Source organism: Fukomys damarensis, unplaced genomic scaffold (assembly GCF_012274545.1).
Source record: "Fukomys damarensis isolate Sample0158 unplaced genomic scaffold, DMR_v1.0_HiC HiC_scaffold_16, whole genome shotgun sequence".
Lineage (NCBI taxonomy): Eukaryota > Metazoa > Chordata > Mammalia > Rodentia > Bathyergidae > Fukomys > Fukomys damarensis.
Window position 1 is genome coordinate 56741430 of NW_022900928.1, and position 25161 is coordinate 56766590.

The 25161-nt window shown below is 37.7% G+C and overlaps 1 protein-coding gene across 1 annotated transcript in view; it reads right to left on the reverse strand.

Annotated features, from left to right (window-relative positions):
- Positions 1-10277: 10277 nt before the first annotated feature.
- Positions 10278-25161, reverse strand: part of Poglut3 (protein O-glucosyltransferase 3) — a 19795-nt gene continuing 4911 nt past the window's right edge. The window contains exons 3-9 of the mRNA XM_033763945.1: positions 23159-23356; positions 22695-22981; positions 21038-21254; positions 19186-19382; positions 17809-18003; positions 13006-13110; positions 10278-11331 (exon numbers count right to left, since the gene is read on the reverse strand). Of these exons, the coding sequence (XP_033619836.1) occupies positions 11206-11331; positions 13006-13110; positions 17809-18003; positions 19186-19382; positions 21038-21254; positions 22695-22981; positions 23159-23356 (1325 nt within the window). The 3' untranslated portion in view covers positions 10278-11205. The remainder of the gene's footprint in view (positions 11332-13005; positions 13111-17808; positions 18004-19185; positions 19383-21037; positions 21255-22694; positions 22982-23158; positions 23357-25161) is intronic.

Sequence of the window (25161 nt, forward strand, 5' to 3'; positions counted from 1 at the left end):
AGTTAGAAGCAAGGGTGTGTGTGTGTGTGTGTGTGTGTGTGTTTAAATAAACCATGTAAAGACAAGAAATAGGAAAGAAAATGAATTGGTATAAGAGATAGGGAAATATTTATAGTGCAAAAGGAAAAAATTTACAATTATAGCCCATTTCTTTCCTTGGCCATTTCAGCACTGGAATAAATTCCAGCAATGAATAGGGCTGCCTCTCAGTGTGAACATGGGATCTTTTATAATTGTGTAATGTATCTCCTGTAGTAGAGAATCACAGGGTCACACATTAAGTTCCGGGCATGGGTCAAAGGTACGAGACACACAGTGGCCTCAAGGAAACCAGAAGGAGCTCTGACCTGGCTCCAGTCCTCCCTGGGAAGGTTTGCAGGCCAATGGTAAGGAAACACCACTTTGATAATTCTTTGCACAGAAATCTATTCTTACCCTCACAACTCTGCCTAAGTATTTCCCTTTTGTTTTCTTTAGGAATCTTTAATCCTATAAAGCAATGCATGGATATACAAAATCAAGACCAGGGTCCATACTAGGTCTTATTTCTGTCACTACTTGCAAACCCATTCTGGATAAAAAAATTTGTTCAAAGGGTACAGCTCAGTGGTAGAGCACTTCCCAGGCATGCATGAAGCCCTGGGTTCCAACCCCAAGCAAACAAAATCTCAAAAAATTTGCTCAAAAGAACTCGCATAACATAAAACATCAATTCAAGGAGTTTGGGAATCAGAGAGAACTTACCCACAGTCCCCTGACAGAGCTAGAAAACAGGAAGTCTGATAAGCTCAGCAAGTACCTTAACTGATGGCTCTGAGTGTCCTCTGTAGCTTTGGATCCCGGTGATTATTGTTAAAACTGTTAAAAGGAAAAATTCCTTACACCAGTAAGTTTAGTCGCGCAAAGTGCAACAAAAACTATTCATGAATCAGGCGGCTCCCAGCACCAAAGCAAGCTTGAGAACTTTAGCACTGTGGTCCAAGAGCATTTATTGAAAAGAGTACTAGAAAACAACTTTGTTTGCTACAGCCTAGCTGGCAAATTGGTTATCATTACAGCTTAACGAGCTAATTGTTTACAACAAAATCAGTTAACTGGCTACAGGGCCTTTTGCAACCAGCCAAAACTTGGTTACTGTTATTAATAGTTCTAGTACATGTACTGTTCCACTGGATGGGTCAAACTACCCTGCAGGACCATCTGGCTCCAGAAAGAGACAGAGATATTTGCTTTAAATCTTTGCCTCACCTTGTCCTCTGAGGGCTGGGGATTTAGCTCCGTGGTTCTGCTGCCTGTCTTGCAAGTACAAAGACCTGAGTTCAATCCCTGGTACCAAAACAAATACCTTGTTCTTTTGTGGAAGGAGAAAGGGAAGGAATATGGTAAAACAACAGACAAGGAAATCCACCCAGCCATTCTCTGCTCCCTCCCTCCCATGGTGGAAACAAACCTCCTGAGGCCAGCATCTGCATATTCCTTCCACGGAGGATACTTTGTTTTCTGACAGGCGCCATGCCATTTTTTCTGTCATTCATCTGATCTCAGGAGAGGAGGGAGAGATAGCTTACATTCTCAGGATCTCTAAAAGAAAAAGCCCTAATTTTTAAAGATCCATTTTACACCCTTGGTTACATGCGGGGCCCAGTGTAGGTGTCCTAATCGACAGCCTTCCATAACTTTTATTTAACGGGAGGAATAGAAAACTTCCTAACAGAGCCTTCCTATTCCCTTTGCAAGTCTCCATGTCACCCCAAACTATTCCAAATCAGGGAGCCACCTGGTGAATCATCCCAATTGTAAATGATAAACACATGAAGAGAAGACAACCTGTTTTGCTTAGACTTATTTAGCTTCCACCTGGGGGCAAGTTTCTCCCTTTTCTGCTCCATGGCAGCAGTGCTAATGATGCCAGTCATGCAGAGAGTGGTGGTTCGCGTTACTCTTGGGAGACAGGAAAGTTGAGCAGATGGGTTGAGGTGTGTAGGAGAAATAGTTTTCACGTTTCTCTGGCTTACTGTCATTTCAAGCATGGCGTTTCTTGCTTCCCCTAGTTTACAATAAAAATGGATAAATCCCTTTGGAAACCGTGAAAGAAGTTTTACTCTCTTCCTATTTAAGAATTAATGGTACAGTAAGGGTTTCTACAAGAAGCCAGTAAATTAGATGGGATAATATACAGCTGAACTGAAAGGTTCAGCTAAAAAGCCTCCAAGCTTTTTAGAGTTAGGGTAATATTGCTAGTTCATGCCCTTACATCAAGTCTTGTAACTAGAGAGTCCTCAATTCCAAGGCCCTCAGAGGTCTTAGGTATTATAAAGAACGTACCTGGTCTTTGTCTCTATTCCTAGCACAGAGCTTCAAAAACACTTAGTTTCCTATGTGACAGAAGAGTCTTAATTATGCTTATGAGGTACAATGGCAGGTCCCTAGATACCTTCAGAATAACAGGTGGTTAAAAGAAAGACTTGCTGCAGCTTGCCTCGCAAGGGCAAGGTCCTGAGTTCAATCCCCGGTTATACCAAGCACATGATTAGCACATTGGGACCTTCAAGAACCTGCACTCCAGGGAGGAGGGAATGAGACCCCTAAAACCTCAGTAGAGTTTCTTGGTGGGTAAAGGCACTGATGTACTGGGAGATTGACAAGTCCTGACTCCCAAAGAATGGTTTGGAGTTCTACACTTCCTCCAAGATCTTACCCTATGTGCATTATTATAAAACTGTAAGCAGTTAAGTAGGATGGTCCCCAACTTATGATGGTTTGATGTGCAACCTTTTTACTTCAAGATGGTATTAAAGCAATATGTTTGCAGTAGAAACCATCCTTTGAATTTTGATCTCTTCCTGGGTTAGTTATATATCCCACAATACTCTGTCCTGATGCTAGGCAGTGACAGCAAGCCAGTTTCCAATCAGCTACAGTCGTGAAGGAAAACTAATACTCTACAATGTACTATGTTGTTAAGCTATGACGTTTAATATGCTAGATGTATTAAGTACATTTTCATCTTACAATGAATTTGTCAGGACATTAACATCATTGAACTTGAGGGACATCTTACAGTGTTTTCCTAAGTTTTGTGAGTTGTTCTAGTGAATCAGCAAACCTGAAGAGCAGGGTCATGGGAACAGCTAATTTTTAGCCATTTGGTCAGAAGAGTGGGTGGTGTAGGGACCTCACTTGAAGCCTGTGGAGTCTGATGCCAATGCATGGTTAGTAGCAGAATTGTGTTAACAGTTGATTATCCCTCATCCAAAACCCAAAGTGCTCTAAAACCTGAAACTTTTAGCACTAACATACTGAAAAAAACATTTTTTTTGGCCAGGTACTAGGGATCAAACTCAGGTCCTTGTATTTACGAGGCAGGCAGTGGCACCACTGAGCTAAATCCCTGGCCTGAAAAACAGATTTTATTTAAGGGCATTTGAGATTTCAAATTAGGGATACTCAATGGGTAACATCTGTGGAAATATTTCAAAATTGGAAAAACTCCAAAAACACAAATGGTTACAGTCCGAAGCATGTCAGATAATGGATACTCAACATGTAGCCAGTCCTGGGTGAAAAAGAAGTTATCTCACACAAATATTCCTTCTCCCTATTTCGCCTTTTGCCCATTTCTGGCCATCATATTTCCTATGTGTGCCAACTCCCCCACCACCATCCTGCCCCCCTGCCCTCTTCCCGGATTAGCTATTTGTCCCTAAAAACAAACCCGAAACTCTCCGCCTGTATCTGAGAAATGTTGCAATGTAAGGTTCTGGTATAAAGTTCCCTCTTTCATAGAAGTCTACAGAGAGGATCTGGTTTAGGAGAAATTTACCTTTGGCTGCACAAGAGTTTGGAATGTGGTGGGTACAGCAGTGGCTGGAAAGGGTAAATTTGGTTCTGTTTGCAAAAGAGCAATTTTTGCCTTACATTCTGGCCAATTCTCTCAACTCTTTGGAGTCGAACATACTTCACCACCTCAAAGATGACTTCCTTTCCTTTAAAACAAGAACTTTATAGTTCTAATAACCTTGGCTTCATTATTCCAGAAGTGCTCTCTGCCTACCTTTTTATATCTTCATAATCAACTAAGAATAATGGTGTCTAACTCAATATGTATTTTGTCTAATATTGTATTTCTGTCCACTAGGGATGGAGTGATGGTAACAGAAGTCTGGGTTCATTCATTCATGAAGACAGTATTAAAATGAGATCAGTTCAGTTTTAGGTGGTGACAGTTGCTTTTAAAAAAACTCAAAATGTGTCTCTTTCAAATTTTTATATAGAAAATATACTTTATTTAAAAAGCATATGTAACATGTCCATGACATAAAATTCTAGACAGATTTTCAAATTGCATAATGGAAAATATAAATATCTATTTTCTTTTGCTATTTTTGTCTTTTGTGCATTTACTGTCTTTTCCCAGGTGGCATTCTATTTTTATAATTTGATTCCTACTTATGAGAAAAAAATTAAATATTATTAAAAGGTATAAAGCAAAAAGAGATTAAAAAAAGCAAAAATATCAATTCCCTTCTCTGCACTGTTGCGTGGCACTACATCTTTCAAACTTTTCACATTTTTTTGGGGGGGTGAAAGGGGTCTCGAGCCCCCTTTGGGTGCCCCTTACCCAATTATGCCACTCATGCACCGAGAGGTCCGGCAGGAGATTTTTATTATAGGGAGGTGAGCAGGAGGCGGAGGGCAGAGAGTGAGAGAGCGAGAAGAGGAAGTACTGGGATACTTACAGGGCGGGCAGCAGAAGATCCTTCCTTGGGAGGAGCGGTCTTTGTTATCCTATCGCAAGCCAGGTTGTCTTTGGAATTTCGCGCCTTGGAGAGGCTCTAGTTTTGCGCTTTACAATTTCGGCGGGAGAAAGGACTCAGAGTCGGGAAAGAACCCGGAAGTAAGATATAAAATGGTTGGGGGGGCGTTATATTTTAACATGTACGATCTCCTAACAGGAGGTACTGGGGATTGAACTCAGGTTCTTGGGCTTGCAAGGCAGGCCACCAAACCGCTGAGCTAAATCCCCAGCCCCTTCACCATTTTTTTATATAAATATGTTCTGTAAATTGCTTTTCATTGAACATTGTCATGGAGATCTTTCATAGTATAGTTAAAGCGATTTTATTCTATTTAACAGTTTTGCTTGATGCCTTGATTTTTTAAAATTGTTTGGGGGTACCAGGGATTGAACTTGATTTTTGAGTATGCATTTAGCCAACTCCTTAATGATGGCTGTTTAGGGTGTTTCTGTATTAATGCAGGAGCAAACATGCTGACAGTTTATTTAGACAAATACAATTCTTATCTTTGCCTGTGTATCCTTACACTCCTCTCTTCTTTTAAAATTCAGATTTTTAAACAAAAATTTCAGTGTTAAAAATGGCTAATGGACTATGTGGGTAATGTGTGAATTGAAAGGGTAAAAAGTTGGGGTTCATGGTTCCCTGAAGAAGGATCCATAAATATGGAAGTATGGGATAGAGTTGGTCGCTGTTTAAAAGAATATTATTTAAGAGAAGGGAAAAAGGTGGTTCCCGCTGAGATATCCAGTTTCTGGTCACTTATTAGAGAAACTTTAAACCCAAAATCTATGCTTACAGTAGAGGAAGAAAATTTTAAAAAACCTAAAAAATTACCAGAAAAGGAGGAAGGTATAACTCCTTCAGTTACCTGTGATATTGAGAAATTAGGAGAAAAATTTAAAAAACAAACTTTAGCGGAAATAATTCAAGAATATCCTAGACATTCTTGGAATCCATTTGTTGCTATGACTGAAGAATCTGTGGAGCACGGTAAAAATAAAACTCAAGCTAAGCCTGCTCCAGAAAAGTTAGAATTTGCTGCTTCGCCTGGGATGGAGCCATCTGACCTTCAGGGACTTTTTCAACCAAAATCTTGTAATGGTTGGCGTCCCCTTCGTGTAAATTCCCAGCCTTTTCTTTCCCCATTACAGCAGAGCCTTAAACAAGCTTCTATCAATGGGGAGGATTTGTCTGATTTTCCTCATTTGTTTCCTGTTTTTGAGGGAATGGATGGGCAAGGGAATAGGGTACGAACTCATAATCCAGTTCCTTTTAAACAATTAAAAGAATTAAAAATGGCATGTGCTCAGTATGGCTCTATTGCTCCTTTCACTCAAGCCTTGACAGATTCTTTGTCCACTGATGCTCTCCCTCCATTTGACTGGAAACAAATTGCTAAAGCTTGTCTTTCTGGGGGTGATTATTTGTTATGGAAATCTGAATATACAGAACAATGCCAGAGAATAGCAGATCTTAATAGACAGCAAGGAGAATTTAATGCAACTTATGAGATGCTAGCAGGGGAGGGACCTTATGCTGAGGTTACTCTGCAATTAGGTTTTCCCCCAGGTGTGTATGCTCGGATTAATACTGCTGCTAAAAATGCTTGGAAAAAACTTCCTTCATCTGGACGAGCCTCAGAAGCTCTTTCTAAAATTAGACAGGGACCTGATGAGCCTTTTCAAAATTTTATAGATCGCTTGTTACAAACTGCCAGCAGAGTCATAGGAGAATCTGAAGCTGGTATAGTTTTAGTAAAACAATTGGCCTATGAAAATGCTAATTTTGCCTGCCAAGCTGCCCTTCATCCTTTTAGAAAGAAAGCTGATTTATCTGATTATGTTTATTTGTGTGCTGATATTGGCCCCTCTTACACCCAGGGTCTTGCCTTGGCTGCGGCTTTACAGGGAATGAAGCTGTTGCCCAACTTGTTCAATCAATCCAATGTAATGCTCAGAAATATTTTGGTTTGGAACCTTCCAATATTGTAATTCCCTTTATAGGAAAACAATTAGATTGTTTGTTTCAGAACTGTGATTCTTGGGCTATTGTATTTGCATATTTTTCAGGTCAAATTAAATTTCATTATCCACCTAATAAATTGATACAATTTGCAAATCTTCAATCTTTTATTTTTCCAAAAATTATTTCATCTAAATCTATTCCTGATGTAATTGTTATTTTTACTGATGGATCCTCTAATGGAAAAGCAGTTTACATTATTGATGGCCATGAAAAGGTTTTTTCAACACCTGCAGCTTTGGCACAAGTAGTTGAACTGTGTGCCATTCTTTTTGTGTTTCAAGAATTTGCCCATGTTTCTTTTAATTTATATACTGATAGTCAATATTTGGTCAAAGCCCTTCTTTTTTTAGAAACTGTGGCCTGTATTAATACCAGTAATTTAGAGATTCAACAGCTTTTTATTCAAGTACAAAATTGTATTCATGCTCATTCTTTTCCTTGTTTTATTGGACATATTTGAGCTCATACTGTTTTACCTGGTCCATTGTCTTTGGGAAATCATCTTGCTGATGTTTCCACAAAATTTATTGCATTTTCAAAAATTGATTTAGCTTGTCAATCCCATCAACTCCATCACCAGAATAGTCATACTCTTAGATATCAATTTCAGATTCCTCAAGAAGCTGCCTGACAAATTGTTAAACAATGTTCCACCTGCCCTCAATTTTTTTCTGTACCACATTATGGTGTTAATCCTCGAGGTTTGCATCCTAATCAATTATGGCAGATGGATGTCACCCATATTATGGAATTTGGAAAACTGAAATATATTCATGTTGTTATTGATATTTTCTGGTTTTATTTTGGCCTCTGCTCAAACTGGGAAGCTACAAAGCATGTTATTACACATTGTCTTTTTTGTTTTTCTGTTCTCAGAGTGCCTTCAAAGATTAAAACATAATGGTTCTGGCTATACTAGTAAAGCCTTTTCTAATTTTTGTCAACAGATGCATATTAAACATGTTACTGGTATCCCTTATAATCCCCAAGGTCAAGGTATTGTTGAACGTGCCCATAATACCCTTAAAGTTCAATTTTTAAAAATTAAAAAGGAGGAATTATACCCTATGTCTCCTAAGAATTATCTTTATCATGCTCTATATAATTTAAATTTTTTACAAGTGGATAAGGATGGTCATTCTGCAGCTGAAAGATTTTGTCATCCACAAGGCTCTCCATATGCCTTGGTAAAATGGAGAGATCCTTTAACTGGCCAATGGTATGGACCCAGCCCCGTTTCAATATGGGGCCGAGGACATTTGTGTTTTTTCACAGGATCATGATGGAGCTCGATGGCTGCTAGAAAGGCTGGTTCGTCATGTGGATACTCCTGCTGATGTCAATTCCTCCAGGATGTGATGCTGATCCTCAAGAATATTTGGCTTATATGCCAGATCCACCCCTTGCACATCCTGTCTCATGGGATGCACGTGAAGTGCCGGTACTGATAAATGATACAAATATGCTTGGTCACCCATTTCTTGGCATTTTAAAAAATAAGGCTGAGATTATACTTACATTGGATATGGACAAGGTGTACCTATATGTCTCTCATTGGTCAAGTCACCTATTCCTGGATGCCTCTCCCTAGCACAAAAATGATTTCATTCAAAAAATCAATATGTTGCCTTATTATATCCTTCTCTTGGCAGTAAATCCAGAGAAGCACCACATCAGTTGCTTTATCCCTGTCAGAAAGATAATCGAAAAAGTAATGTTACTATATTTTGGAAAAGGTGTTATAAAGAAAATGGGACTGCTACGGTGAGAAATTTTTCTGGGACAAAAAGGACATTCCTTGATTGGTCTTTAACCAACACTACCTCAGAGAGTTCATCTGCTGGTCTTAGCCTTTCTGCTGGACTTTGGTGGACAGATACAAGTTTTCCTCAGACGAACATTTGAAAACTTGCTGCCAGATATCAAAGTCACTAACCTGTTGTTTTTGGCAAAGGGGCCTCTAACACGCGAAATACCATAAGTACTGTGTTATCGCTAGCCAAAGGATAAAAGAAAGCTGTCTTGTCCTGTGTTGATGCTCCATATGTTCTTTTAATAGGAAATATACAGATTATATATGAAAATGATAAGGAATATAATGTTAGTTGTTCTAATTGTATTTTATGTAATTGTATCACTAATGTATCTGATAATAATTGTCTCTTATGGTTTTAAGGCAACCTCCTTTTGTTATGATTCCTGTATCCATTAATGAGACCTGGTATGAAGAACAAGGATTGCAGGTGCTTGAGATGATTAGTGAGGCTTTAGCTAGACACAAAAGATTTATTGAATGGGTTATTGTTGGAGTCATAGCTCTTGTCACTATTATAGCCTCAGCAACTATGGCTGTTGTGGCATTAACCCAAGAAGTAAAAGAAGCTCAGTTTGTTAATTCCCTCACTCAAAATGTTACCCATACTTTTGTTACCCAATAGGATGTAGATAAGAGATTAGAATAGAAATTAAATGCTCTTTATAAAATAGTGGATATTATGGGAGAAGAAATTCAGAGTTTACAGATTCAATCTTGTCATTCTTGTCATGCTATGTATAAATGGATTTGTGATACTCAAATCTTATAATACAATGCAATATGATTGGTCTTAGATAAAAAAAGCATTTGCAGGGAATATGCAATGATTATAACACTTCTCTTGACCTTGTTCAATTACATCAAGAAATTTTAAATTTACAAAATGCCCCTTCTTTAAAGTATGATGCAGCTCAAATTGCTGAAAATTTCTTAGATCATCTTAAGAATGTTTTTCCATCTTTTGATCATTGGTATAAATTGTTATGGCCCATCTTGGCAATTGGAATTGGTATTTGTGTTTGGTGTGTGGTCATTTCTGTTTTGACCAGAGTTTTCATTTCTTCCATCACTACTGTGGCTAGTCGAGTTCATGGTCTCCATCTTCATTCAAAAGATCCTCCTTATTAAACAGAGGCTGGTAGTCAGACGGGTAAGAGGACCATAGAGAAATATTCAACCTAAGACAGAGTATGGGAAAGAGGAATATCCCATTACTTGATGACGGGTAAAGAAATTTCATCTGATGGTCCATTTCATCTGATGGTCCTCGCCTAAGACAGGCACAGTCCATCTGTGGAAACAGAATGAAGTTCTGTTTTCTTTTAATTAAAATAAAAAAGGAGGAAATGTGGGGAAACTGAAACTTTCACCTAACAATAGTATGTGGGAAACTAGAAGTGGTTAAGAAGAAGGAGTTAATCTATCAACATGATGTCAACAGAAACCATTGTGACCAGATAAAGAGAGCATTCAGGCCCAAAGTGCATGTGAATGCCTTTTGATCTGCAGGAATTGTAAAATGTTATGGTGTCTAATCATTCTCTTGTGGTGTCTTTCTGCAGATGTTTCTTGTGTAGATTTTGTGGATAATGTGTGTATAAATAACCAGGTTTGCCTCACATAAAGCAGACAGTCTTTTGTCTCCACTCTGCCTAGAGTGTCTTTCTTTTTCAATCCTCACTCTCTCCTTCAGGTACTGTTTGACTAGTGGGAGCTGGTCCCCCACAACTATGGAGCCCAAGCTGGCCTCAAACTCACAGTGATCTCCTGCCTCAGCTTCTTTAGTTCTGGGATTACAGGTATGCATCACCACACCTAGCTCTCCTTAATTTTTGTCTCAAAAACTAGCTAATAATAAGAGCAGTAGTTTACAGAAGTAGTGCCTATTTAGTCTCCTTGGTTTTTTTTTTTTTTTCATTCCAGAGATAGAACTCCAGACCCTGCGCTTGCAAGGCATGTGGCAGCACCACTGTGCTAAATCCCTGGCCCTCCGCAGTGCATTTAACAAGAGTCACGCTCTTGTTCCTTAACTATTCTTTATCAGACTTTCCAAAAGGAAGCTGCTATTATTGAACACCAAAAGCAGCTTGCAAGAGAAGTTATGCATAGGGAGGAAACAAAACAAAACTTTTTCTCTGCATTACTGGAAGAAGAGATAAAGCAAACCAGGCATAGAAATAAACCAATGAATAAGTCAGTAGAGTGATTCATATTTTCGCAAGCCTCTCTATCTGCTGATCTGCAAATATTCTTTTTAGAGAAAATTCTATGCTGATAATAGCAGTTTTTACTTAAAAGAAATTAATATCCAGGGCCAGGGATTTAGCTCAGTGGTGCCATGCCTGCCTTGCAAGCACAAAGTCCTGCATTCGTTCTCTGGTTCCCCCCTCCAAAAATTAATATCCAAATATATCTAGTAATAGTTGCTGAAATACTGCCTTATCCAGCCACATTATATAAAGCCACTAAGAGAACTGGTCCACTGGGTAAAGTCTTCTGTACTTCACAGCTTAGCATCTGTGGTCTTCCTTCAAAGATGTAGCTGGGTAAGAATGGGCTGCATTAAAGCTCTTCCTTTAAAGGCCTTTTCCTATGGCACTGGCAAATGGATATGTTGTCATCTGGGTGAGGAACAAGTTCCATTCCATCACGTATCTCAGGTTGGTTGGACTGGCGCTTGGCATATTGCTGAAATGTGTGTTTCAAAGCAAGTGCAAGATTAGTCCACACTTAATCTCTATTGATACCATCACCTGCCCCTGCCCCCAACATTTCAGACCAAAACCAAACATCTATTTTATTTTAACTTTACTTCATATAGGCATAGATAACTGTAGCTACTACAGTTACTCCTCTAGTGACAGGTGTAGTATTTCACAGTCTAGCAAGGAACTCAAATCCACAATTTTAGGAGTAACCAGGAAGACCCTACCAGAGACTCCATGCCAAACCACAATGAGTACTGAGATCAGCAACAAAGATGACAAGCATTTCAAGCTAAAGTTGGTAGCTACACACACCCTTCCCTTACAGACTAGTCCCATCTATTTATTGATTGATTTATTTTGGTGGGGGGGGTGTTTTGAGACAGGGTCTCACTATGTGGCTGACTGACCTGGAACTCACTATGTAGCCCAGGCTGGTCTCGAACTCACAGCGATCCTCCTGCCTCAGCCTCCCGAGTGCAGGGATTATAGGTATGCGCCGCCACGTCTGGCTAGTCACATCTATTTAATAAATGGTGACAGGCCTGTAAAATTTTCTTCTCTAGCTGCTGACTGAAATATTCCTATCAGTTGGATATTTAATTTCAGTGGTTCTGTGTCCAAATTAACTAGACATTCCCCAAACCAGGTCAAACCCAACAAAATGGTGACATGAGTAGGCGAGCCTAATTAATATTTTAGGGAAAAAAATGCCTACTATTAAAATTAAACCTGGGTCAAGAGAGAAGACAGAACTCATTTAAGGAAAAGAAGAGTCACTTCAGGTAAGGGGCATAACCTACCACTGTCATTCTGAGAGGACAGGGTACACAGGCATCTAAGGAAATTTACTTTTATTCTGCCCATAGGAAAATAATTTTAGGTTAAAAATGCAAACATAATTTCTTATTTTTTGTCTTTCTGGAAATATTTTACTGAAGAAGCATGAGGTAGTTACTCAAAGGAATAAACTATAATTTCTAATATATATTTGAACATCAGGATTCAGGACTATTATAGTTTTCACTTGCTTGTATAATCTAAATACTTGCTTCCTCAGCTGGGCATGGTGGCGCACATCTGTAATCCCAGCACTCGGGAGGCTGAGGCAGGAGGATCACTATGAGTTCGAGACCAGCCTGGGCTACATAGTGAGTTCCAGGTCAGTCTCACTACATAGTGAGACCCTGTCTCAAAAAACAAAAACAAAAACACACAAATAAATACTTGCTTCCTGTCTTGTACCATGATACCAAAGGCATGAATCTTTAGAAAGGAGAGCAATGAGGTAACAATTTGAGCAGAAACAGAGACCTCTAGCCCAACCTTCTTGTTTTCTAGATGAGGAGTTTTCTGAGAATTAAGAACACCTAAACTAGGAGTTCAATAGAACATATAAAAACAGAGAACACTGGGAAGATGGGAAGACTCATTCATCTGTATTTGTACAGTGTCCAAAGTTGCTTTTCCTAATAGTGACTGGAGATTAAAATGTGAAGGCCACAGAGGGACTAAGCACTCGTTTTCTTCCCACAAGCTGGGACCTTGGCTGATGGAGTTACAGGCTGACTCATTTAGGAAGCAATGGACAGGGTGCTTGGCCCATTCACGTACTCTGAGGACCCCAGGTGCAGCAGGACGGATATGTGGAACTGACCTGTAGGACTCTGTAATAGTAGCAGTAAAGCCTGTGTGGTTGCAGCAGGTCCCTCGCAGTCAACTGTCCTTCTTTTGCAATCTTCTTGGCTTCTTCATCATTTTCCTGAAGGGTTTAAAATAATGAATGAAAATTACTTCTGTAGCCCACAAAGCAAGCTAGGGGCAAGTGTGAGCTAGGACGGGTGTGGGGTTGAGTGTGAATATCATAGCAGAGATGGAACATACTGCAAACATAACTTAATAATGAGGCAATGGAAACAGAGTATTTTCCTAGACATGGCTGCTGAAGGAAAATGATCATGTACGTCTCACTCCAGTTCCACAGAGCAGCAATGCACGTGTGGCCTCATTGTGACTACACTGATGCATTCCTAGTTACTCATGCAGAGAGTGTGGAGTCCATTTTCTGTCCACCTTGGGCTAGCCCTCTTGCTTGAGGGTAGAATGAATCAGTTTTCATGTTAGAGTTTCTTTTAAAAGCTTCATTTAAATATATAGTCAGAGCCAAAAAGTTTTGTTGTAGAGTGGTAGCTATGGAAGACTACTGTCATCTTAATAAAAAAAGTTACTCATTAGTACGTACAGGTTTTTCCTAATCACACTTTCAGCAACTACTTCATTTTTTACCATACTGCCAATAGGAAAAGCCATTTACTTGGGTCACAAAAGTGATTCTACTCAGGTATTTCCAAAACCAAATACTGCTTCTCAGATTCTCAGAAACAGAATAAAGTCTTATAATACAGCAGTAAATTTTTATAGTTTTATATAAAACAACAAAAGCTTTTAAATGCTGTTCCTTTTAAAAAAGGAATTCCTATTATAAAGATCCTAGCAGAAATCAATGCAATTGAAACTAAGAAAATGATACAAAAAATAAATGAAACAAAGAGCTGGTTTTTTGAAAAAATAAATAAAATCGACAAACCCTTAGCTAATCTTATCAAGAAAAGGAAAGAAAAGGCTCAGATCCATGCAATCAGGAATGAAAAAGGCGAAGTCACAACAGATCCAAAAGAAATCCAGAGGATCATGAACACCTACTTTGAGAACCTGTACTCTAATAAAATGGAAAACACAGAAGAAATGGACAGATTTCTAGATACTTATGAATTACCAAAGTTGAACGAAGAAGATAAAAACATTTTAAACACCCCAATCACAATCAGTGAAATTGAAAATGTAATTAAAAACTTACCAACAAAGAAAAGCCCAGGCCCTGATGGATTCACTGCTGAATTTTACAAGACATTTAGAGAAGAACTACTACCATTACTCTTCAAACTTTTCAATGAAATTGAAAGAGAAGCTATACTTCCAAATTCATTCCTGGAAGCAAGTATCACTCTGATTCCCAAACCAGAGAAAGATACAACCAAAAAGGAGAACTACAGACCAATCTCCTTAATGAATATAGATGCAAAAATCCTTAATAAGATACTAGCAAACAGAATACAGAGGATTATTAAGAAGATCATCCATCATGACCAAGTCGGATTTATTCCAGAGATGCAAGGGTGGTTCAACATACGAAAGTCAGTGAATGTAATACATTATATTAACAAAGTCAAGGACAAAAACCATATGATCCTCTCAATAGATGCAGAAAAAGCATTTGATAAAATTCAACACCCATTCATGATAAAAACCCTGCAAAAAATTGGAATAGATGGTCTATACCTCAATTTAATAAAGGCTATTTATGAAAAACCATCAGCCAACATCATATTGAATGGCCAAAAACTGAAAACCTTCATGTTAAAATCAGGAACAAGACAAGGATGCCCACTATCGCCACTTCTCTTCAATATAGTTCTGGAAACATTAGCCACAGCAATTAGACAAGAGAAAGAAATTAAAGCAATAAAGATAGGAAAGGAAGAAGTTAAACTATCATTATTTGCTGATGATATGATACTCTACATTGAAGATCCAAAAAACTCCACCAAAAAACTTCTAGACTTAATTGACAGATTCAGTAAAGTATCTGGATACAAGGTGAATACCCAAAAATCAATAGCCTTTCTATACACAAATAACAGACAGACAGAAAGAGAAATAAGGGAAAAAATTCCTTTTACAATAGCATCCAAAAAAATGAAGTATCTAGGAATCAATCTAACAAAAGAAACAAAAGATCTCTACACTGAAAACTACAGCACTCTGAAAAAAGAAATCGAAGAGGATATAAAAAAATGGAAAGATATCCCCTGCTCCTGGGTAGGAAGAATCAACATAGTGAAAATGGCCATACTACCGAAACTGCTATATACATTCAATGCAATGCCAATTGAAATTCCAACACTATATTTCACAGAACTAGAAAAAAGAATCCAAAAATTCATTTGGAACCACAAGAGACCTAGAATAGCAAAAGCCATTATAGGCAACAGTCACATGGCACCAGGTGTAACAATTCCCAATTTGAAACTATACTACAAAGCCACTGTGATAAAATCAGCATGGTACTGGCAAAGAAATAGGCCTGAGGATCAATGGAACAGACTGGAAGACACAAAAACAAATGCAGATGTACTCAGCTACCTCATCTTCGACAAAGGAGCTCACCATCCTCAGTGGAGGAAAGATAGCCTCTTTAATAAATGGTGTTGGAAAAACTGGATATCAACCTGTCACAGATTAAAATTAGACCCTTATCTTTCGCCATGCACTAAATTAAAATCCAAATGGATTAAAGATCTAAATATTAAAACAGAAACATTAAACTTGCTGGAAAGTAAGTTAGGCAGAACTCTGGAAGACATTGGTATAGGAAAAGACTTTATGAACAAATCCTCAGTAGCACGGGAACTAGCAGAAAGAATCAACAACTGGGATCTCATCTTACTAAAAAGCTTCTGTACTTCAAAAGAAACCATTAGCAGAACTAAGAGACAATCTACAATGTGGGAAAAAATTTTTACCAGCTGTACCTCAGACAAAGGACTATTATCAAGGATATATAAAGAACTCAAAACAATCAGTCCCCCCAAATATAAAGACCCGATCCAAAAATGGGCATCCGAAATGAACAGACATTTCTCATACAAAGAAGTAAAAGCAGCAAGAAAATATATGAAAAAATGTTCCACATCACTGGTCATTCGAGAGATGCAGATGAAAACAACACTGAGATTCCACCTCACCCCACAAAGAATGGCTGCTATCAAGAAATCACACAATAACAAATGTTGGCGGGGTTGTGGGGAGAAAGGAACCCTCCTCCATTGTTGGTGGGAGTGCAGACTAGTGCAACCACTATGGAAATCAATATGGAGATACCTCAAAGAGCTTGGACTGGAGGTTCCATTTGACCCAGCCATCCCTCTGCTGGGTATCTTTCCAAGAGAACTAAAAGAATCATATCACAGAGAAGTATGTGCACCCATGTTTATAGCGGCACAGTTTGTAATAGCTAAATCTTGGAAACAGCCTATTTGCCCATCCGTTGGAAACTGGATAAAGAAGATGTGGTTTTTCTATAAAATGGAATATTACTCAGCCATAAAGAATGAGAAAATAGATTCATTCATAGGAAAATGGATACATATTGAAGATATACTCCTAAGTGAAATAAATAAGTCACACATGTGTAAATACCGAATAGTTTCCCTGGTGTGAATAATCTGCAACAATGCATAAGATGCTAATAAGATTACTGACATTTAGAAATGGGAAGAAAGGAGCTAAAGGTGTAGGGAAGGTGGGATGGGTAGGGGAAGAGTAAAAAGGGAAAAGAAAAAAATGTGAGAGAATGAAAAGATGAAAATAAAGTGTTTGTAGATGGGGAGGGGAGGAGGGGGTGAAGGTATTCAGAGGTAAGGGGAAAAAATGAGAATCAAGACTTGTCATGTAGAGGTACAAGATCCCAACAATGAATGTAACTGTACTGTATCCCTAAAATGTACCAATAAACTGAAAGCTGAAAAAAAAAAAAAAAGGAATTCCTATGCCGAGCATGGTGGCACATGCCTGTAATCCTAGCAATCGGGAGGCTGAGGCAGGAGGATCACTATGAGTTCAAAACCAGCCTGGGCTACATAGTGAATTCCAGGTCAGTCTCAACTACGTAGCGAGACCCCATGTCCAAAAAAAAATAAAAGAAAGGAATTCCTATTTTATGGGAAACACTTAATTCTTGAGAAGTTGTGAAGGATGCATTTGTTAAGAACCTGTGCCTCTCGCCAGGGATTTAGCTCAGCGGTTCGGTGGCCTGCCTTGCAAGTGCAAGGACCCAAGTTCAATCCCCGGTACCAAGAAAAAACCAAAACATAACAAAAAAACAAAAAAGAACCTGTGCCTTTCATCTATGTGAGGAAAACAAGACTACCATAATTCCCTTAAAAATTTTCTTCTCCATGATGTCCTCTAACTGGCCTTTTCAATATGTGATTTGCAGTTTGCGAGTTCTTATTTTGTACACGTAAGCACAAACAGTGATTCATCTAGAAAAATCTGTATTCTATGTAAGAGTGGACTTAAAATTCAAAAGTCAAAAAATGTTGACAGAGGGCATACAAAATAATTCTGATGTTGATTCTTTAGGTATTTCAAAAGAACAAAAATTCCAGAAAATGTTTTGACATTTCTTTTGTTCCATTATGCTAAATTAAATTGTGTTTTGACAAAATTCAGGTCACCAATACTGACAAATCTATTACTGCCTAAAGAGGAGCTAGGGATGCAGCTCAGTGGCACCATGCCTGCCTTGTAAGTGCAAGATCTTGAGTTCGATCCCCACTACAAAGAAAAAAAAAAAATCTATTATTGCTTAAAGAAACAAAAACTGCAAGGAACTTACTTTGGCCCATTTAACTTTCTCTATTAAGTCACTAATATTTCTTCTAACTGGAACATAGTGTTTCCAGGGCCTTAGCGTCATGTAGAAATGTTCATAATATGGAGAATCCTGTTTCAGAACCAGGCTGTCCCCCAGCATGAGATACGGAAACCTATATGCAGCCACAGTCCCATCCACATTCACCTGGTACTTGTACTGAAAGATTAAAAACAGAAAACATAGGCACACTAAAAAACTTTCCACAATCATTTGTTTCACTTCTGCTTCTCATTAACTTCATACTATTAAATATAGAGGAATTGTTTTCCATTTCTCTAATTTTGTATTTAAAAGTTTTATTTTGTAACTGACTTTTCTCTTGGTATTAAAATTCTAAGCAGCCTATAACAGATCAATTTTAAGAAATATAATTCATTTAAAGATGATAATTTTAGTAAACAGAAATAAACACCAGGCCAGGAATTTAGCTCAGTGGTAGTGCCACGTGCCTCACAGATACAAGGTCCTGAGTTCAATCCCCGGTACAAAAAAAAAAAGAAAAGAAATGAATACCTATTTCAATTATATCTATGTAATGGGGAATCTAGATTTCTGTAACTAGCTCTTAAGACTATTTCCAAAAGTTCTATATTTATTAAACTGAATATTAATAATTTACACTTCCATTCATACACTATTTCATTTGTTCCTTATACTTGACCCATGAAACAGGAAAGCATCTCTATTTCAGTTTTAGAGCTGAGGAAACAGAAAACTGCAGAAGTAAGCGCTTTGATTTCCATTTCAAAAGCACTTTTCATAGACATTAAACCTCATCCAGGTTTAAAAATGTGAAGCAGTCATTTTTTTATAAGTGAGAAACTAGTGTTCAGAGAAATTTATAAACTTCTACTGTGAGTCCCAATCTCCGGTTCTTTTCATTATAACAGCCTGAGATAAACAGAATGTATTTCTAGATCTGGTACTGGTTGACTGACTCACTCACTGACTAGTAAAGCTTGGATTAAACCCAGGGCCTCGGGCACGCTACACAAGTGCATATGAAAGACATTTATTTATTTTGTTTTTGTTTTATGAAAGAAATTTATATTCCTAGTTTATTAAACAAATATTTAAAAAAGGAGAAACAAATACACCATGTTAACCCTTTTACTATATTAGGACCATTAAATATATAGAAGTTCTGAGGTAAATGATGGACAAAGTTAATAACAACAAAAGAAGCCACAAGGTTTTGTATAATTCCCTGGGTCTGATAAGAAAGTATGATGGTGTCTGTCAGTTCAAACAGAAGAGATCTGGCTAAATCCATCTCTGTGGTACACTTGTGATACACAATTACAGTTTGCAACCATAGAGGAAGGCTCAAATACATACCTTAAAGAAATCAAAAAAGCCCATCAACTTGGCTTTTCCAAGTTCCTTTTCTTTCTCTTGGAAAAAGAAATACCCTGTAATTCCTGCATCTAATAGCTGTGGGTTTTCTTTTGACAGCTGTACCAACTGCAGCCTCTCTTCCCGACTATCTCTACCTCTGAAGAAAGCTTTCTCTGTTTTATTGCTCCAGGAAGGCCCTAGAAGTTGGAGGCCATAAAAATTATGATCATGAATGTGACATTTTTATATGGTAAATATAATAATCTTTCTTAATCCACCATTGTCATTTAAGAAATTAATGATCCTTTTATCAATTCATCTTATAAAGTAGATGCTTTTTCCAAACCCCCCCCCCAAAAAAACACTATAGGATCAAGGTTTAATTTCCCAGTGATGCTTTCAAGTTTATACTTTCAAAAACATTTCTATTTGCTGTATTACAGCATTTTCCAATTCCACCTATTTGTCTATTAATGAGAATTCACACAAGTATTATTGTTTTCTGTTACATAACCCTAGGAAAAAATACTCAGCCAAGTTCAAAGCAAAAAGAGATTCAATAACTTGGTCTGCTCACCAGTGCAATGGCTTCTTCTTTGATTTCATAATAAAAATGAATTAGACTTTTGTTCTTAAAGTGATCAGAAAAGAAATGTATAATTAAGTAATCTTTAATACTTAGGTTTCTCAGAATTGTGAGCACAGGGAAAATATTTTTTTCTAATATGCTGTTAATGCAAATTTATAACTCAACTGTATGTATATTCTTTGTATTTTCTCTTTTGGGGAAGGGAATATTCTGGAAGAATTAATTTAATCTATCACTTTTATTCTAAACAGAGAAGTCATTGGTTAACACCTGTCAGTGTGCTGAGAGAAAAAAAAATCATAAAACATAGAAACTGGAAGAGATCAATCTCTTTACTATTTTAGCATATTTTCAGAAATTCACTGTTAAGCAGTTAAAAGCCAGTTTCATGCTACATTATCAGTATTTTTTTTACATTATTATTTTTTGATAGTTTTACAAGCCTCTTCTCTGCCAGAAAGTCCACTACAACAAACAGAAAGAAAGGCTATAAAGACAAGGCAAGATTTTGTTCAACTCAATGAGTTTGTTGGCGAAAAGGGCATACTGTGCCATAAATCTAAGCAGCGGGAAAACAATTTAAATTTTAAAGGACCAGAAAGGCAAAAAAAGGAAAGGGGGTACTTCTTTACAAAATAGGAGGATGGAATATCCAAATTATTTTATTATGAAAATCCTCTTATATTTGCCTACACTTTTACACTTTTCAAAATTTTCATTTCATCCAGTGATAAAGGCCTTAGAGTCAGAATTTACTGGCTAAATGGGGAGAGGAGGAGGGGGTGAAGGGAGGGCAGGGACAAGGGGAAAAAAATGAGAACCAAGACCTGTCATGTAAAGGTACAAGATCCCAATAATGAATGTAACTGTACTGTATACCTAAAATGTACCAATAAACTCAACAAAAAGAAAAAAAAAGAATTTACTGACAACTTTACTAAATACATTATTTTCAAAAGGTATTGATCAACAAGTGATCAACTCAAAGGAGACTTAGTAAAGGTAGGTTTGGGTACTGTTAGCCTAATCAATGTGTCTTTCCTTTCTGAATTGGGAGAATCCTAAACAAACCACTTTGACAATTAATTTTTTTTTTTCCTGGTAAGCAATTTAATATTGACCTACATCCCCAGTCCCAAGTGTGCTTTTTTTTTTCTTGGTTAGAAAGTAAGAATAGCTATTTAAATATTTATTCTCTGACTGAACATTCTTTTCACTTTTTTTAACTTTTACATTTGTTCTTGGAGAGTAACCTTAATTTACCTGTATTTCCCTGAATAGAGAGGAGATCATTTGTAACGCCCCTCATTGCTTCAAGTGTAGAGTGGGTGATGTCATATGTTGGGACGATAACATCTCTTGAATCCAGAGAGCCACACCAGGAAATGATAGGTATAGGGCCAGGGGTTTCATTGACTTTTCGATGCTCCAAGGGCCAATCTCCAAGGTTAATATAAAACTCTAAATCTGGAAGACGAACCTAAGTAAACACAAGTCCAAACATTAGTGCTGGGAGGACCACAGTTTTTGGTACTAAGTATTACAGTTCTTGGGCTTTCTAAATATTTCTGATAGAGTTGACCATTTAAAAACAATAAGAAGCAGCAGGGTATATCGGTGCATGCCTGTAATTCCAGCACTCAGGGGGTTGATGCAGGAGAATCACAAGTTTAAACCCAGCCTACACAATTTAGTGACTTAGCAGGATCAAATTAAAAATAAAAAAGGTCTGGAGAAATAGCTCAGTGTATAGGTCCTGGGTTCAATCCCCAGAATCATCATGGAAGGAGGAGAGAGGGAGGGAGAGAGAGAACAAAATTATTGCTATAGAGCTACAGAGATAGTAGCACAAGTACAAGATACAGGGACAGAGGCATGATTCCTGGTGTAGCCAGGAAGAGAGCACATTTTGGATCAAACACTCACAATGTGCTCATATGCTCCCATGGTTGGCTAGGGTAAGGGAAAAGTGACTGTTATTGAAAATAAAAAGTGATGGCAGCTAAACCAGCATACATGAGAAGCTGTGCATCAGGACAGTTGGTTTTTGCATCTTTTTGGTACCAGGGATTGAACTCAAGACCTTGGGCTTGTGAGGCAGGCACGATGCCACTGAGCTAAATCCCAGGCCCAGGGTAGTTGGTTTTTGGTTTAGAAAACTACCTTGATGATCTCTTTAGGTGAGAATGATAAAAACCGCCTACCTCTACTTCTCGCCTTACAAGAACAAGAAAAGAACAAAAGGAACAAGAGAACAAGAAAGAACAAAAGATGGTTTAAGAGAAATTCAGAGATCTGCAATTGTGGCAAGAGGGGCTGAATAACAGGAAAACAGAGGGCTGTTGGTGAGTTACATTTAAAAGAGGCCAAGATCTGAAGATCAGGGACCACCAGTCAGAAATTCCCGGACACAGGATGAGTGAGGAGTCTCGGTATAGGGAGGTCTACTTTTAAGTGTTAGGTTTTTGTTTGTTTCTTAGTATGCACTGGTACAAATAATCTGTATTACTTCAGCCTTCAACAAACTGTGCATACACACTCTCTTCTAATGATGCCTGTGGTAAAACCAGGAAAATACGTTCCAAATTCAAGTCATTTTGAAGTAAAGAACAGCTCCATAGGGTGAAGGAGTCCTGTGGAACAGAGAACTTAGGGATGTCACCTAGAGGCTGTAAACAGCTGGGAGTTCTCAGAAACTGTGGCCATGCCCCATCTGGCCTACTCACCTGGAATGGGGCTCAAGCCCTTTTGTTTAAATCTTACAGGAAGGAGAAAGGTAGAGGATTTAGAACACTCAGGTGGCACACACTGAAGCCTGAAATCTATTTTCGTCCTTGTCTTTATAATTCTAACCACTTGAACATTAAAACAAAATGATTAAATTATAGTATTTTGGAAACCAATCTATTCATTTTCATACCTTTCTTGCCAGTGACAGCAAAATCTCATCAGAGAACATTTTGAAGTCTGTGTATTTCCCTAAAGATCTCCGATAAATGTGGTTATTGAGAACTGTGTAATGAACAACGGCACCCCTCTCATCTCCAAATCTTTTGGGAACTTCATTTAGCATCTGCTGGAGATTGATGCTGGGGAAGGAAGCAAAATCTTCTTCAATCTGTGGCTCATTGGTAGGACAAGAGAGAGTTTTCTGCCAGGCCTGAGGATCCTCTTCTGGACACTCACAGTATTCATGGTACACTGGTCCTAGGGAAAGCAAAACACAGAGCATCATGTGTGTTTAAAATTTTAATTAGATTGAACGCCAGAGAGTTGTATACAATGTTCACTCTGTTGAACGTGACTTCAGGGTCAAGATAACCCATTCTGAAAGGCATGAGACCTCCATGTAAGACCAACTCTGGATTATTAATAATCACTTACCTGTCAGAATATAGGGAGACTGTGCCACATGTTCATCACCATAAAGGATCTCTATCTTCAGCCCTTTGTGGACCGTGTCATACAGTCTGTATCGTACCAAAAATGTCCCATCATTCCTGTCCAAAGGTTTAGGGACATGAATCCGGACTACCTCTTTAGGGGAAAGAGACTGGACTACCACTTTGAAGAGTGTTTGACCTGAGAGAGGAAGATACAAATAACTACCACTTCCAATTATTATGCCTTAATTATTGCACAAATGTCTCTACGTAAGATTTACTTTGTCCTGCAGCCTCAATGATAAATCTTGGACGACCCTTCGAGGCCAAGAACTATGCTCGGCTCATGTCTTCAAACCAATGATCTGACTTCACATTTGATTAATTAGTCATGCAATAAAGATTTATTGAATGAAAAAAACCAATTAATAAAAAAGGCAAAGAAGAAATTAACTTTTTTGCCTATTTGATCTTTTCTTCTTTAAATGGTATTAAAATTTAGATAATCAAAAATCCAAGAACTCTAAGAATGAGAGACTTGTAGGGTAATTCAATTTTCTCCTTATAAATTATATGTGTTCTTTAAATACCATTCAGTATCAAATAATCCTCATTTCTAAGAAAGTTTCTCTTTTTAACCCAAATTCCAAGTGCTTCTTCTAAGCCCATTTTGTTAGGTAGAGATTATATACCTAGTTACTAAAACTGTACACAAGTACACATACATAAACACAACACACCCACATTTATACATACATCTTTGTAAATACTAACATTTATTTCTCAGATCCTATGTTCTTAGTTTGAAGTGAAAGTTACATTATGATGATACCTTCTATCTCCCAAATTCTTTCGGTTTTCTGGTCTAGATAAGTATACCTACTTAGCAAACCTTCCCTTTTGTATTAGCTGGCTGTACAGTTAGAAACAATACTGTGCTGATTAATGTTGTGATAGCACAGGAATAAGTGTTACAGCCTCTTTCTTCAGCGCAGGTAGACATACCACTGAGATCACCATATCAAAAGGAAATGTTAAAATAGTGGTGAGTCCTCTGAAATCCACAGTCCTAGCAAATACTAAGTTGTGACAGAGGTTGTCTTTCATCTTACATCTATACTATTATGAAATTAAGCATATTTAAGATATACATTTTAAAATTATAAAAAAGCTTAATTCTTCTATTCTTAAGTTTCTAAACCCAGTGGGTGTAAGATTCTGTTGATCAAGGCTTTTATCTTTTCTTGTAGCTCAGAAGTATTTTTCAGTTTAGTTAAAATAATGCTGTATCTGACACCGTACAATTAAGTAATTAAATACCAAATTCATATATTTTAGAATCCTTGAAACAAGTGTGATAAAATTATAAAGAAATCTGCTCAAAGAAGCAAACCATAATAATAAACATAGGGTATAATACAAAAGATGACATCGTCTGATACGACGGTTTTAGAAATGGTAGCCAAGTATCTGAATTGGACACAATACACCCCCGCGAAGTTGTCCTCAGTCGTTCAGTGTATTTTTCCTTAGAACCTAACTAATAATTGTTCTCAGAAACCCCCGCAATTTCCCTGAAACTGAAAATATCTTCTGCAGATTTTTTTTTGGCGGGAGGTCTGCAAGTAGCCAATCCAAGAGTGCTATTCAATTCTCCTTGCTGCTGATTGGCTGCTGTCCTATAACCCACCTGGCAGATGTACCAGCATTCCTGCATCATAACACGTTGCTGTACCATCTGTGTTTCCTTAACCTAACAGAAACATCATTAAACAATCTTTTAAAATGTTAAATTATTTTAAACATTTGAAAGTGTAGTATAAAAAAATCACATAATTTAAAGTTTCCTATTCTTTTTCTCCCATTGCTGTGGACAAATCTACTGTCATGGATGTGCTGGGCAAACATTTTACTGTTGAGCTACATCCCAAGCCCCATCCTGTTTTTAAGTATGTACACAGTTCAGAGTATTAAGTATATCCCTTTTTTTTTTTTTTTTTTGGT